The sequence below is a fragment of the Pipra filicauda genome, unplaced genomic scaffold (assembly GCF_003945595.2).
Source record: "Pipra filicauda isolate LSUMZ 115617 unplaced genomic scaffold, ASM394559v2 scaffold30_size5312502_pilon, whole genome shotgun sequence".
Classification (NCBI taxonomy): Eukaryota; Metazoa; Chordata; class Aves; order Passeriformes; family Pipridae; genus Pipra; species Pipra filicauda.
In genome coordinates this window covers 962,360-978,707 of record NW_024104432.1, presented here as the reverse complement: position 1 = coordinate 978,707, position 16,348 = coordinate 962,360, and the positions used below count along the sequence as shown (strand labels likewise).

Here is a 16,348-nt window from a genome sequence, read left to right as displayed (position 1 = left end):
AGAAGTGATCATTTTTCTGCCACCAGGCCAAGGCGACACATAGGGCTGAGGTGACATACAGGTGGGTTTGTATGAGCAGGTTTTGGTAGTGTGGGAGCTAACAGGGATGGTGTCTGTGAGAATCTGCCAGAAGCTTCCCCCCATGTCCAACAACAGAGCCACTGCCACCTGACTCCAGGATGGATGAGCCACTGACCAAGACTGGGCCAATCAGAAACAGTGGTAACTCCTCTGTGATAACATATTTAAGAAGGGGGGGGGGGGGGAGTTATTGTGCAGATATAATTGCAGCCAGAGAAGAGTGGAGTGAGAATATGTGTGAAGAATAGCTCTGCAGACACCAAGGTCAATGGAGAAGGAGGGGGAGGAGGTGCTCCAGGTGCCAGAGCAGGTTCCCCTGCAGCCTGCAATACAGACCATGATGAAGCAGCTGTGCCCCTGCAGCCCATGAAGGTCCTTCCCCTTAAGGGTGGGTTTTCACAACGGGAGTGCAGAAATCTACCTGCAGGCCATGGAGGAGCTGAGAACAGGACACACACATGAGTAGAGGAACAATCCTTCTGTGTGTCCAGAGCCGATAATAAAAGAATGCCTGCCCAGTAATGCTCACAAATTGAGTTTTAGGGGTTTCTTATGGCCCATTTATGGTAACAATGGGAAGGACCTCACGGTGGAGCAGGGGAAGGACTCTTCTCCCTTAGCAGTGGCAGAAACAACCTGTGGTGAACTGATTGGAACCCCATTACCCGTCTCCCTGCACCACTCAGGGGGAGGGGAGGAGGTAGAGCCCAGGAAGGAGGGGTGGAGGGAAGACGTTTAAAGGTTGGTTTTATTTCTCATTATGTTACTCTGATTCGATTGATAATAAATTATTTTTTCCCCTCAAGTCGAGTTTGTTTTGCCTATGACAGTAACTGATCTCTCTCTGTCCTTATCTCGACCCAGGAGTCCTTTATATTTTCTCATCCCTGCCCAGCTGAGAAGCGGAGTGACAGAGTAGCTTTGGTGGGCACCTGGCGTCCAGCCAGGGTCAACCCACCTCAGCAGGACTGAGGTGGCACAAAAGACTGAGGTGACACACGTAGCTGGGCTGAGGCCATGGCGCGCTCTCGCGCTCCCCTCACAGCGCCCACGCGCCGTAACGGCTGCTCTAGGAGAGAGGAAAACGGTCACGCGCCGCCTCGCGCACGTGCGGCAGCACTTCCCGGCCCCGCCCACGAGCACCGCGCGCGCCGCTGCGTGACGCGATTGCGTCAGACGCAGCCTCGTTCCGGGACGGGGCGGGGCCGGGGGGGTAACGGCGCGACTTTTCAAAATGTCGGCGGCGGGGGCGCGGAGGGGCCGCCGCGGAGCCCGGGAGCGAGCGGGGCTGCGCCGGGGCGGGCGGCCCGGGGCACCCTGATGAGCAACCGCGGCACAACAGGCCCTCGGCATAACCGGTAGCAGGACCCGGGGGAGAGCGGCCGGCGCCATGGCGACCTGCATAGGCGAGAGGATAGAGGTGCGGAGCGCGGCCCCTCTCGCCCTGTGGTGGGGCCGCGGGGCGCGGAGGGGCCGGGCGGGGGCTCCACCCTCCCCCGGCGGGTGTTTGCGGGAGCGCGGCTCCTCCCGCGCCTTCGCCCAGTCCCCACGTGTTTCTGGGGGCAGCCGCTGCCATGGCAGCCGGCGGCGGGTGTGTCCCATGCCCCGGGAGCGGCGGGAGGCGCGGCGGGAAGGCGGCCCCGGGCAGCGCCGGCGGCAGTCGAGCCGTGAGCGCGGAGTCGGCAGGAGGATGCGGCGCGGGTGGCTGCGCGGCCCTGCCGGGCACCACCGCCGTGCCCCGGAGAGCTCCGTCCAGGTATCCCCCGGGGGCGCCACAGGGTTTGTCCGACCTCGGGGGGCAGGTGCGGTGGGAGGGTCCGCGTGGGAAGAGGCGCTCCGCAGCCTGACTGACGGCGCTGTTTGTTCGCGTTGCAGGATTTCAAGGTGGGGAACCTCCTGGGGAAGGGGTCCTTCGCAGGGGTCTACAGAGCAGTATCCCTGAAAACCGGTCTGGAAGTGGCCATCAAAATGGTAAGGCAGCCAGCCAAGGAAGCGTCTGTCTCCCAGGAGACTGAACGCAAGTTGCAACGGGCTGAGGTTATGCAGTTGGGCATTGATGTTTGGGTTGGTTTTTTGTATATAACGGGTATTTAGATTGGGTTTCAATCCTGGAAGATGTAGTACAACCAAGTACAATTAGTATGTAGTCAGTGTTGCAGTGCTTGAAAAATATTCTGTGGTCCATTTACAGATAGATAAAAAAGCCATGCACAAAGTTGGAATGGTACAGAGGGTTCAGAATGAGGTGAAAATACATTGTCAGCTAAAGCATCCGTCTATACTCGAGGTAAGAATTGTGGGGTTTGTACAGAGACCTGTATGTGTGACTTGTTGTATAGTCTACAAAATGTATTTTGATTTATTTTTCCTCGGTTTATGTTCCAGCTTTATAACTATTTTGAAGATAGCAACTACGTATACTTGATACTTGAGATGTGCCACAATGGTGAAATGAGCAGATACATAAAGAATAGAAAGAAACCCTTTTCAGAAGATGAAGGTGGGATTTTTTGTTTTGTGGAGCTCTTTGCACTAACTGCTTTCATTTTGGCTCACCCAAAAATATTTAAGAAGAGTATTTAAAACTATCATCACAGTGTCTGTAGCTTAAAGTCTTGTGGTAAGTGATAATCTAGAGATTAATTATTATGGTACATATATTCAGTTGTATTTCGGAATACTTCGTTTCTGTTTGTGCTGTTCGGGTTATAAAAAAAATAGACAGTGAATTTAGAAGGCAGAGGTATATAAAAGGTAGAGCTTGCCTTTGTACATAGAATTATTTTGAAGTGTAAGTCAAGACTAGGAAGCTCCACAGAGGAAAACTGGAACCTTCACATCCACACATTTGCTTTCTTTGTGTTGTACCTCTTCTGTATTATATGTCACCAGTTACAGAGCTTTCAGGATTATTGTTTGCCTTAGGTAGTGTTCTTGGAAATATTGACTGTGTTCCAAGCTGTGTGTAGAAATGAAGGTAATGCAGTTACTTGTGTTGCTTAAGGACTGAGTTAGCAAGGAAGTATCCAATCTGATACTCCATCTGGAAATTCTGAGTGACTGCAGCTGAGGAAAAAATCTACTGTGGTTTTATTGCAGTTTCTTACAGAAAGCACTGAAAATCCTATCTTTCAGTGAGAGATATTGTCAAAGTAACGCTAAAACGTTTTTAAATTGGTTGTTACTCTTCTGAATAGTGTTTTGAGAAAGAAGTCTTGCAAAAAAGATTCATTTGCTTAAGAATTTACCAATTTCATTTTTTTACAGTTGAGAGAGGGAGGATTTCAGTTAGAACACAGACCACTGAAATCCTAACCTGAACAGTACAAATAAAAAAAAAATACAGCAAAGCAAACTGCAGTGGATAATGTTTGAAGGCACAGCTGAGAACAGCCAAAGAAGCTGTTCTGGTGTTAGCCTGTCTGGATTCAGTGGTTATTGCCTCTATTGCTTCTGGCCTTACCTCACTGCTCAAGTCTTGCACAGTTCTTCCAGTTTACCTACTTCTCTATCAGTTTCTAATCTAATTCTGTGAAACTAATATAGATACGGATTTTTTGGAACCCATATCACAAGACTAGATTAAAGGGGTACTGCTCTACAGGCATCATCTCTTTAACTCATATCTGTTCACCATTCTTTGCCCTCTGTTAAGAAAAAAAAGAAGGCTGTAAATTGTTAGCTCTAGAAAGAATGATTCTTAAAATTGCTGTAATTGCAACATCACAATAAACTATGCTGTTTCAGGCTGGATATGGTTTTGTTATTCCTGCTGTAAACTATAACTCTTGAATATTCACTGAATTTCTAGTGTAATAGAACACAAAGGCTGTCCCAATATCATGAACTTACATGCTTTTGAGCCTTGCCAGTTTGCTAATGATAAAACAAATATAATCCAAATTGTCTCCTATATTTTATAATCTGCACATAGTGAAGCTGATTGATTTTGTGTATTTGCTGTTTCTGAAAGTAATGAGAAACTTTTTTTTAATTGTTAAGAACCTAATGTAAGAAAGTTTAGGCCAACTGAAAATATTTCCAGTCCTGTTTCCTTTATTCTATTAGCAAAGGCACAAATCTGGTTACTGCATTATACAAGCTTTTCATTAATGTAGAACATAGTCATGCCAACTTGGCTTAAAGTAGAAAGCAGAAAGTTAATTACAGTCTCAGTAGCATGACACTAAACACTGTTGTAATGTTCTTTTTATTAGAAAAAGAGCAATAGCAGACTTAGTTATTTTCAGAGCTGCAATTTCAGTTATAAGATTAAAACATCTGATTTTGTGTTTTGACAGCCCGACACTTCTTGCATCAGATTATCACAGGTATGCTGTATCTTCATTCTCATGGAATACTGCACCGAGACCTCACCCTTTCTAATATCTTACTCACCAATAACATGAATGTCAAGATTGCTGATTTTGGACTCGCAACTCAGCTGAAAATGCCTCATGAAAAGCATTATACCATGTGTGGAACTCCAAATTACATTTCTCCAGAGATAGCCACGAGGAGTCCTCATGGACTTGAATCTGACGTGTGGTCTTTGGGTTGTATGTTTTACACTCTTCTTATTGGAAAGCCACCTTTTGACACGGACACGGTCAAGAACACGCTGAATAAAGTAGTGTTGGCAGATTATGAAATGCCAGCCTTTTTGTCAAGAGAGGCACAAGACCTTATACACAGGTTACTCCGCAAAAATCCAGCAGATCGTTTGAGCCTTTCCTCAGTGTTGGATCATCCTTTTATGTCCAGGTCGAGCTCTGCACAGAGTAAAGATTTGGGAACTTCAGAAGATTCCATGGACAGTGGAAATGCTACCATCTCTACAACCTTCACAGGCTCTTCCAGCATCAGTACCAGTGGTTATTTGAAGGAAAAGAAGAAGCTGGTAGTTGGACAGCCACTCCCAAATAAAATTACTTTTTTTCCTAAAAACAAGAATTCTGGTAATAAATCATCAGGAGATGGAAGTGGCTCTTTTCATCAGTGGGGAATTCAGGGAAAGGAAATTGGTGTAACCAGCAGGGGAAGAACCATTCAACCTGGAGAAGAGAGACCCCATTCGCGCTACCTCCGACGAGCCCACTCCTCAGATAGGTCTGGCACATCCCACAGTCAGACTCAAGGCATATTGAATATCGTTGATCGATGTCACTCTATGGAAGTGCTTTCCAAGCCTAAAGTAGGAACAAGGGAAAATATGGAATACTTTTCACCTGTCAACAGCTACACTGATATAGGAGAAATGTTTAAGGAGAAGACTTCTAGTAGTTCTGGTTCTTTTGAAGGGCAGATATCTCCACCTGTAAAAGATCAACCACAGTAAGAATCAGTTTTTATTATGATAACGTTTAGAGCTGGTAATACTGTATTATTGACTTCTTTCCATGTGTAGCAAGTTAAGTATTTCTTTCCCCACAGCAATCCTAGTAGAGAGCCTTGCTCAATTCTTCTTTGTAGAAGAGACAGACAGGGTAGAAGGCATTTAAAATGTAATTACCAATATTTTTACTTGCTGATCTCTTGTGGGTTTTTTTCTGTTATGATTACAGAAGATAAAAGAAAAAATTAAGTGAAGATTAGGCAATAGATTAAAGAAGTGGTGTACCGGTAAGTAAAGTGTCACTCACTCTAAGATAATTATCTGAAATTTAGTTCTGTACTTAGTTGTAGCTGCTGGGTAAAAATCCTGGCTTCTTTCTATACATTTTCCATTAGCAGAATATCAAAGAACTATTTTCTACTTTAATATAAGGACTTTCATACCTTAGTTCTTGCATTTCTCTCCACATTAGGAAGTGACATCGTTTCATATGTTTTGCTCTTTGCAAATCAGTTCAGGGAAAAGACAAACTAGCACTTTTCCCTTAGAAAAAGTAAATGGAATAAGAAGGTTTTCTTGACAACTCTCAAATGTTTGACATAAGGCTCTGTTCAACAAGTTCAGTGGGCCATGTGCATTCTTTCTAGTTTGAGAAATGTCTGGATCAAAAAATCTGTGCAAATGTTAATGCTTACTTTTCTTCCCTATCACTTCATAAACTCATGCTTAATGTAAACATGAGAGAGTATTAATGTGAGTATGGGGATTAACTGAGTGGTTACTACTTTTTTTACATAATTGATTATAGGAAAGCCTCTTACATAGTTAGCCTGCACAGCAATCTTAAATGTGAGGTCCTAAGACTTAAATTAGATATTTATATACTGTGGTTTTGGGCTGTTTTTGGTGATAACTGAGTCCTTGCCAATGGTAGAGTAGGGATCATCACTAAAAGAAAGTGCAGACAAGGAATAGGCTATGGAGATAAAAAACCTTAGGAGCTTAGTGTGAATTTACAACAGATAAGTTGTAAAAACCACTCTGCAGTAAGTGGTTTTATATGTGTTCTTTAGCCTTCAACAGCTTGAGTTCACCTGTGACTACACAGGTCTAATATATATGTTGTTTAAAAAACTGGTAAAAAAAGTCTTTATAATTTTTGGGATTGACTGTATTTTATAGAAATACAAATTGTTTTAGGTGGTGGGATTGGCTACATCTTTCAACTGCTTATGTGTTATGCTGAATGAGATCCACTGGGGTCATGGGTGTCATGTCATCACTGTCTTCTTCAAGGCTATTTTCTATTCTGTGAATTAAGAGCTAGATGTAAGAGGAGCCACTGCTGGCAGCATTATCAGTAGCTCTTTTTGTTCATGTATGTCAGCTCCAAGAGCGAGTGCTAACAGGCTTAAATTTGTGCTAAAAATTAGTAATAACTTTTCACTCCATTTGGAAACAGTGTTTTATTTTGTTATGCTTTACCCAACGAACATTCCCCTGAAAAAGAAGCATATTCTATGCTGCCTAGAGCTACAAAATGCCACCTGCATTTCTTAAATGTTCTAAGAGTGTTGTGCTTTCTGCAGCTGTGACATTATACCTTTTGTTGTGCAAGTGTTTTTGATGTAATCTTGATTACATGTGTAACTTTTATTTTGCAGCTCAAATTATCTCTGCCCAATGAAGCCCCAGGTTGGTTTATTAGAGCAGAAGTCCCAGGCTGAGACAATGCAGCAGTGGCTTGGAAGCATGCAAACAAACGGTGTGTTCCTTATCAGTTATGTATTTTTGCACTCAAGTTGTAGTAGTGACTTGTGGGGTTTTCTGTATTTTATTTCTTTGTACATTGAATTTGAATACTTAGTTTCCTAAAACGAACTTGTTATTTTCTATTAGTATTTTAGCAAAAACAAAAGAGGAAAACAGAATTCTAGAACCTGCCGTAATTATTCAGTTGTCACTCAAAACGTGTAAGTGTAAATACATGTCAAAAAATTAGCAGGTGACTTGAAAGCCCTGCTAATTTACACGTGCAAATACACCTTAAGAAAAGATGAGACCTCAATGACTGAGAAAGATAAGAGGCTGCAGAAGGAGAGGTGGAGGAAAGGACAAAAGAGACAGAAGGGAAGGAGGTGTTGTTTGTCACGCATCGTTACATCATTTGCAAATAATGTAATTTAATCATTAAAATAAACCACAAATCTATTCTGTCCTTTTTGCTTTGATATTACTGGACTCGTTCCTTTCCTGTCTGCAGGGAATTCGAATCAGATGACATATGGTCTGAATAATCCTGCTTCACTTTTGTCCCTTCTCAACAGTTCAGCCACATGGCAGGAGGAGTGCAGTAGTTACGTGGGTGAGATGACAGTTGATCAGGCTTAAATATTAAAACTAGGAAAGCACTTATAGGAAGCTTAAAGATAAAAATAGGTTTTGGTCTGGATATAAACCAACAGATTTGGCGTATGCATTTAACATCTTGGGTACTAAAACCTCTGATGATAAAACATTAGTTAGATAACCTGCAACATGAATGACACTTGTTACTAGTGCTTATCTGAATGGTAAGTGAGCTGTCTTTCAACAGATTAAAGTAATTCTTGTTTATGAATCTATTTGAAATCTTAGTAGTTTGTTTATAAATGGATTTTAAAAATTGATATATAAAGACTAAATGAAATCTAGTAACAGCTTTTTTTAAGTAGCACTGGAATTTTATTAGCAGTGGTGTTGATGGTACTCAAGTCATAGCCTGATGATTTGGACTGAGGAATCCCATTCTTCACTTAAATAAAGCCTTCTAAGATGATCTTTTGAAAAGCTTTTAAAACCATAACAGCATTTTTTCCTTCTAATCCTTCAAATCTACAATGTACCTTTATGATGCTTTCAGTTCCTCTGAGACCATCGGCAGACCTAACTGGCAACAGTAATGCACGTGGAGGGTTTCGGTATCATCTGGATGTGCAGCAAGATGCCCCAAGAAATGCATGGAACACCTTAAAAGATATAAGGAATCATGATGCATCTGTCGATTGTCCACATTCTTTAAACCAGAGAAACCCAAAGAAATGCATCCCTGGAGTTCTCTGCAAATCTGAGGAATTTCAGCCATCTCCCACATGTGGCCTTTGGTCAACTTCAGAACAAACCCAAATGTGGGGCCAAGAACCACCAGCACCCCAAAAACCTGCACTGCGAAGTATTGTGTCGCCTCTCGACGCTCGCAGGCTGAAACCAATCAGGCAAAAAACAAAAAATGCAGTGGTATGTTCTTAAAATGGGAACAATTTAAATATTAAATATAGTGCGACTGTCTCTTAAAAATCACTTGGTAAACTAGAATAATTTGCTTTTAGGAAACTTAATTTATAATAATTTAATTCAAAGTTATATTAGCAAGATGCATCTTAGTTTTGGCGTATAGAATACTTACAAGTTAATAGAGCTGACCTGTCTGTGTTTGATTTGTCACTTAAGAAGCCACACCCTCAGTGACCAGGCTGATACTCTTCAGTCATGGTGAAGTGCTCTGTTTTAATAGCACTATTAACAAAAGTTACTGTAAGAAGCATTTATAAGTTTGCAATGCATTCAAGGAAAAATAAAAGCACTTTTTAAAGCGTTTGTGGAAAAAAGTGGTATCTTGCCTTTCCAGAAAGTAACGGTCTTTTTGTTTAACTTGTATATTTAATATGTTTTAGGTGAGCATTCTAGATACTGGGGAAGTGTGTATGGAGTTTCTGAAAGAACACCATTCACAGGAACTTGTGAAAGAAGTTCTCAGAATATCTTGTGATGGAAATGTGGTGAGTATGTTTTGGATTTCTTCACAGATGTATAAAAGGCTTAGAGTTCATTCAGAGGGTTTGTTTTTTATTTAAGTGATTATTTGTTTTTAAATCCAATGTTTATATATGCACAGCTGGAAACTTTTTTGTAAACTATATTTGTAAACAGCCACACAAATATAGGGAGCAAGCAATTATTTCAGAGCAAAACTGGGCTTGACTTTTGGAATAAGTGAAGTATTGTTGAAAAAGTGCTGCTGTTAAGTAATTACCTAGAGAAATAGAGTGTTCATGGTAAATCATGGTAATTAATTAAACTGTGACTTATTTCTATATCTGTTAAAAGTACAGAGTGCTGTAGTAAGTGGCAACTAAACACAATTTTTGTTCCCTTTTTGTAGATTGCAGTTTATCATCCAAATGAAGGAAGAGGTTTCCTTCTTGATGACAGACCTCCTGCTTCTTCGGAAGGCACCTGCATGTATAATTTTGACAACTTGCCAGGTAACCTGAAATTTATTTTAAAATTATGATGATTAATGTGATATTTTAAGTGAACCTTGAGACTTTATAGCTTTTAGCCACTACTTTTCAGATAATTGTGAAGTAAAGCTTCTTTTAGAATAAGATTCAAACTGCAGTTTAACTGGAAACTGTTTTGAAACTTCACAAGAAAGTGTAAATCCAGAGGTTTTAATGTCTTTTATATGGAAGTTCTAAGGAGTCACCCCTTTACAATGTAGTGCACTAAAATTAAAGCTCTCATAATCTTTTCCTCATTCATACTGGGAACTGTTGGTTAGAAGTAACTCAGTTTCTTTGAACATACTTCTGTCAAGAACTTAAATATTACATAGAAACTTCAGCTATCAAATACATATTTTAAATTACTTATCTTCAAGCTGGTGCACAGTGTTTAATCTGCTAACTCTTAAAAAAAGTTTTTAAATTTTCTTTTTTAGAAAAGTACTGGAAAAAATACCAGTATGCAGCCAAGTTTGTGCAGTTGGTAAGAACAAAAACCCCCAAAGTGACGTTCTATACAAGATATGCCAAGTGTATGTTGATGGAAAATTCACCCACTGCAGATGTTGAAATTTGTTTTTATGATGGTATGTATTAATTTCTGCAATTATGCAAATAGTTAGATCATTATATTAGAGCTGCATTAAAATATTGCCAAACACTAAAACAACAATCACTTTAGTTTGAAGAAAGTACTATGCTATAAATAGGTTTTTTTGTCCACTCTGCCTTTATTCTAGCACTTGTAGAGTAGTTGATTATTCATTATTTTCTTACTTCAGGAAGTACATGTTGCCAAAGTGTTATTTATTACCACTTGTTTTTATTCACATGCTCTTCTTTGCGTCTACATTTGATAGTTAACCTGCTTAGTGAAAGGCATGTCCCTAGTCTTCAAGCTTTCCACTGTTAACTGAGGTAATAGTTTTACCTCTCTCGAGGAGAAAGCAATTGGTTGCCTTTTCCCATCTAAGTACTGATCTTTGGCCATAGAGGGCATTCCATTAACATCACACTTTATTTCTGCCAGACAGAACTCATGTAGGAGTGGTTTTACTTTTGCAGTAATTCAGTCAGGGAGATACACTTTAGTAGAGTAGAATGTAATGACAGAAATCTGTACAATTCACACTAAAAATTGTTACATTTTTTTTACAGGAGCAAAGATACACAAGACAGCTGGTATAACTCGTGTGATTGAAAAATCGGGGAAATCGTTCACTTTGAAAGGAGAAAATGAAGCAGGGTTGAAGAAGGAAATACAAGTTTATATGGATCATGCAAATGAAGTAAAGTGTTTTACATAGACCTTTTCTAGTGCAAAGCAGTTTCCTAAAAACACAGTTTCCCTTTTACAAATGTGCTTCCAATGTTGCTTTTCATATTTTTCATTACACTATTAAGAAGGAAGGATGGTGTTTTTGGAAGAGCAAATGGCAATGTAAAGGTAACAATAACAATGCCTCGCAACAAAGGCCGAGAGGAAATTCTTGATAGTGTGTAAAGCAGGTTTGCCTGTCTGGTGAAAGGATTAAACAGAACTGATGAAGCTGCTTTATACAACTTGAAAAATTCAGTACCATTGAAATTTCCTTGTGTGGGCTCACCTGCCACACTAAACATGTACAAAATACTTAGACATTTCTCAGTTTAAGACTTCATTAAACTCCTTCTAATTTCAGGGACATCGTATATGCCTTGCTTTGGAATCTGCTGTTATGGAAGAAGAAAAAAGGACTGGAAGTGTTCCATTTTTTCCAATAATTGTTGGAAGGTAGTATCTTTCACTTGAAAATACTTAAGTATTTGAATATTCCCATTCAGCAGCCTTATGCAGCAAACATTTGCAGAAGCCAAGGTTGCTTAACAGAGCTTACAGTCATTAGCAAATATTAACTTAATAGCATGTATGGACACCTTATTTTCAACCTGCAGAGCCTCCTTTGATATCAAGATACTATGCACTTGTGGATTCAGACTAAACCAGGCCAGCAATTAGCACGTGTAAAAACAATTCTACAGAAAACCACTGCTGTGCTTTGGACAGTCTCTAGTAAATTGAAGGAATTGAAGGAAAAGCTACATCTCCTCATATGTTTCTTGAGTCCCTTTTGGACAGACCTTTTCCCAGTTTTTCTCATTATTTTTCCAGAAAACCTGGCAATACTGAATCACCACAGGCTGTAACACCTCCCCTGTTGGACAGTATAAACTGTTCAAGAGAAGCTGTGGCACTGGATAGAAATAAGGCTGCCAGTTCTACTCCAGTTCAGACTCCAAACTGTACTCCTGTAAGTACACAAAACATACCATGGAAACTACTCTCCTGTAGGAATTCAAATATTGCTCTTTCATTTGAACTAACAGAATTACATTTGTACGGATCTAGGCTTTTATTAGCCATTTGTGAGCATATTGACTAGAAATGTTGACTTTGATTTCAGTTAACTTTTGATACCTGGATTTAAGATCATTGGAAAAATCAGAATACTCCAAAAGTTTACCACAAATTCCTCCAGGAACAGAGTTTGAAAATTACTTACTCGTGTTATACAGCACAGTTTCTGATTTGAGAGCTCCTCAGCAGTGTATATTGAATGGTAGTCACAAAGGTTATGGGCACTAGAGGCTGTTGTTCTGAAATAATCAAGTGTTAGTGTGTATATAAAAAAAGGGTAAGTGAAAACACATGGGTAGCCAATAAGGCTTTGTGAGCAATTTCATCTAGTTTGTTTAAAAGACCCACCAAGCTTTGGTTCCTGCATCACAGCCCTGATAAAACTTCCTTAACTGACTGGGGAATAAATATATGTGTATATATATATATGTATAGGGGTCTTGGCACACAGAGTTTGTATCATCTGAACTTTGTTGAATCTACATCAGTCTGCATCTCTGTTCTTTGATTGTGTAGCTCATGTCGTTAGTGCAGAATCTGACAACTTTCGCTTGAGTAAGGTGAACCTGACAACAAAAATTCCTTAGGGCTTCATCACTGGTATTGATTTTCACACTGACTGAAGGTTACCTATCGTTGGAGTTCTAAGTTGAGGGTTTAACATTCAAACTCAGTCTCTATTTGCCATACAGCAAACATTCCAGTCTTTAAGAACTATATCTGTAGTTTCCTTGATAGTTGAACTAGATCTATATATCCTGAGGTGTACAGCTTGTTGTTTCTTCCAGGTTCCTGTAATTATCTGGATCCTGATCTCTTTCCTGACCAAACTCTCCTATTTGAGGCATTCCCTGATTTGCATCTTTTCACTGAACCTGAATCTTAAACACTGCTAAGCACAGCACCTCATCTCTGTCATCTCTGTGACTGTGGGAGGAGGTATCTGAGTAGTGGAACATGTTCCTTGTAGGGAGTAGTTGTGGTGTTGTCCTAAAGATCTCTGACGTTTCATCCTCTGTTATCCTTAATTCATTGCTTTTGTCTCTCTAAACCTATAACAGATTCTGTATGTGCTACAGAACTCATCTATTAACGTTTTATGTTCTAGTTTCCAATTAATAGCAATGTCTGTACTTCTGTAAAATATTAGCTGAGTGCTCATCTGAATGAGGGCTGCTTTATAGTTTAATGTGCTGAAAATGTTCTGCTGAAGCTGGACAGGGTTTTCTGACAGTAAAAACACAATTGAAGTAGAAAACTTAGGGAAAGCAATTCCTTTGTGACTACAGGGAGATCTCCTACAAAATCCTGTGGGGATTTTATACTGTAATGCTGTTAAATGAAGCATACAAGCTAAATCTGTCTGTATATATGAACAGGTGGTAATTGACCACTAAGCTAGTACATAATCAGTATTAACTAAGGCTTTATTCTGTGCATCCCTGGGTTCTAGGTGGTGTATGAAAAGCCTACATTTATGATCAACACTGCTGAAACTATGTGCTCCTCTGTTCATCAAATGGAATGCAGTCCAAATTCAGCCCAACTTGTAAAATCTGTCTTTGTGAAAAATGTTGGTTGGGCTTCTCAGGTGAGAAATTAATACTGATAAAGGAGGGAAGTCTGTTCTTTTTTCCTATTAAATTTGAGATATGTATTTGTCAGTCATTAACTTTAAACTTGATTTGTGAGGAATCATTCAGTTGTGCTTTGCTACAGTTTAAATCTAAAATGTGTATGTGGAAAGATGCTTTTAAATAAGTGTCTTAGATAAATACCATGGTGACTTACATAAGTAGAAGAAACCAAAATAATTGTTTAGTATTTCAGTTACCAAAATTTTTCTGTGGCTATTATTGCCTATTTCAGTGTCTTCTGTCATTTAAATTTGACTCTAGTAAAAAATTGAAACTGTTAAAGTTGTCTGTTCACTAATATAGATGTAAAGGTGTCATAACAAAGAATTTTTAACACATGTGTATCAGATCCGTACAAGAGAAATGAATCTGCCTCTACAACAGGAAAAGCTGTTTCCTTACAATGACATTTTCCTTCTGCTTTTCTGTGGGAGCAGCTTTAGGTTTAAAAAATATGGCAATTCAGATAAAACTTCCTGTCCTAACAGAAAAAAAGGTTGCTTTATATACATAAACTTTAAAGTGTGTGTAGCTGTGAACTCTCACAAATGGACCTCTATTTTATGATTGGTTCTATTCAAAATTTCTTAAGGAGTGGTTAAGTTAAAAGTAATTCTTTAACTCTCATTGACAAGGATGACTTAAAGCTGAGCATCTGAAACATTAGGAAGTTTACATGAGACTACTTACTCCAAAGTAGTATCCATGCAATCTTTATCTTTAAAAGACTGACCATGATACCTAAGTACCTTCAGCAACTCTGAAAAACTTTCAGCTTCAATTATTAGAAAAATTCTAGGTATGTAATTTTGTATTTCATATCCTCAAACCATAATGCAACTTCTCTCGTTAGCTGACCAGTGGAGCAGTGTGGGTTCAGTTTAATGATGGATCCCAGCTGGTAGCCCAAGCAGGTGTTTCTTCTGTCACTTACACATCTCCAGATGGCCAGACAACCAGGTGAGTCTGTTCCTGCTATAAAATAGTCCAGGTAATGGTCAGTGCAAGGCTGATTTTGGTTTGTAAATATTAAAACTTAGCTTTTCAATGACTTCACAGTTGATTAGCTTCTGTAATCTTAATAAATACAGAGAAGTACCCATAGCTTTGGCTGAACTCTGGATAACAAATTAATAGAACAAGCTGGAAATGCATCTACTTGATCTCCAGAGAACAGCCACTATTTATTTATAATATTTAAAACGGGAAAGGTGAGAAACTAGTGTTTTGAAATAATTATATTATTTTAAAATAAAATTATTTAAGCATCTGTATTTTTCTATGCTGCTGTGCTTCTCTAGGTATGGAGAAAATGATAAGTTGCCAGAATACATCAAAGAGAAACTGCACTGTCTGTCTTCTATTCTTGTGATGTTTACCAGTCCAGCTGGTCCTCACTGATTAAAGCAAACTGGGTGTCACGTCATGAGACCTTAATAAACTCACTCACTGACTTTTAAGTAAAGTGACTGATCTTACTCAGTTTATGCAGAAATTCTTCCACTATCTGATAGAAAGGTGGGAAGGGTTGCTCCGTTTATGTATAGCAAATTCTGTATAAAGTATCATACAAAATATGCTTTTTCATCAAAATGATGGATATGCTTGCTCAAGCAAAACTTAGAGCAATTAAGTTTGACCGCATTAAGTTTTTGGAAATAATCTGAATCTGTTGTGTTTTTTTTTTCTTGCCCCACTGCTTAGTCAGTGTGAACAGTCAAGGAAAATGTATCTGTGCTGTTGAAGTATTTGTAAATAACTTATATTTTTATGTGTTACAGTAATATATGTAAATATGTATATGTTTTGTAACTTGTTTTTTATTTTTTGTAGCAGCAGCTTAAACTTCCCTGCACAAGCATTTGATACAAAAAAAAATAAATGCAGTGGTAATTGTCCGGATCTATTTATTTGTTTCATGATCAAGTGAATGGTGAGAGGAAAAGGCTCTCAAAGTATTAAGCTCAACTTATGACAGGAGCTGAGCTGGTATTTTAGAGAAAATCATACGTTGGGAATTTAGGGCTGGGTGAAGCTTGGGAAGAGACAAGTCTTTAACTGTTGCACAAAGTTACTTCTAACTTGTTGAACTAAAAAATTGTGCTGTGCTTTGTATATTCCATATTTTATCTCTGGCCTACAGATCACTAAACCCAGGAGCACAGGTGATGGGAAAATAAACACATGCCGTAGTAACTGATTTGGTTTGTTACTTGGTAGGAATTATTAACTTTAGATAGCTTTACCTTGTCTTACACATTGAGTCACACTTAAAACAACTGAAGTAGCATTAACAGTAGCATTTTGCTTCAAGTGTGCCAACACTCCTGATGGTGCTTATATCTGTACTTAAATACTCTTGACTTCCTTCTAAGGCAGGAGAAAGTGGGATCCAAAATGGTGCTGGTAGGGGGAGGATGAAGAGTTTCAGAGGAGCTGGTGGTGGCTACATGCAAGCACAGCTCAGCTTAGACCTAAACTAGCCTTGATTCAAGTCAGTTCTCCTTATTTGTCTAGTGTCTAAAAGAGAGAACGTGGTTTACTTTGTCATGCCCAAATCAAGGAAATAGCT

The 16,348-nt window shown here is 39.4% G+C and overlaps 1 protein-coding gene across 2 annotated transcripts; it reads left to right on the top strand.

Annotated features, from left to right (window-relative positions):
* Nucleotides 1–1,285: 1,285 nt before the first annotated feature.
* PLK4 (polo like kinase 4) lies at nucleotides 1,286–15,241 on the top strand. Of its 2 annotated transcripts, none has more exons than XM_027715983.2 (16): nucleotides 1,286–1,501; nucleotides 1,957–2,052; nucleotides 2,273–2,368; nucleotides 2,467–2,581; nucleotides 4,383–5,415; nucleotides 7,081–7,181; nucleotides 8,319–8,692; nucleotides 9,130–9,234; nucleotides 9,618–9,720; nucleotides 10,179–10,328; nucleotides 10,900–11,030; nucleotides 11,424–11,515; nucleotides 11,894–12,032; nucleotides 13,593–13,730; nucleotides 14,630–14,736; nucleotides 15,078–15,241. In XM_027715983.2, the coding sequence occupies exons 1-16, from the start codon at nucleotides 1,472–1,474 to the stop codon at nucleotides 15,175–15,177; spliced, it is 2,910 nt and encodes a 969-aa protein (XP_027571784.1). In that variant the 5' UTR covers nucleotides 1,286–1,471; the 3' UTR covers nucleotides 15,178–15,241. The 2 variants fall into 2 exon arrangements, with proteins under 2 accessions (XP_027571784.1, XP_039239396.1); XM_039383462.1 differs by lacking the exon at nucleotides 1,286–1,501 and adding an exon at nucleotides 1,539–1,837.
* The last annotated feature ends 1,107 nt before the right edge of the window (nucleotides 15,242–16,348 follow it).

Bases quoted from the DNA above. Each gene is read 5' to 3' on its own strand.
- PLK4 (XM_039383462.1), top strand. From the start codon at position 1,682: ATGCCCCGGGAGCGGCGGGAGGCGCGGCGGGAAGGCGGCCCCGGGCAG. The intron at 5,416-7,080 runs GTAAGAATCAGT...TTTATTTTGCAG, and splicing joins CCTGTAAAAGATCAACCACA to CTCAAATTATCTCTGCCCAA. The intron at 8,693-9,129 runs GTATGTTCTTAA...AATATGTTTTAG, and splicing joins AAAAAACAAAAAATGCAGTG to GTGAGCATTCTAGATACTGG.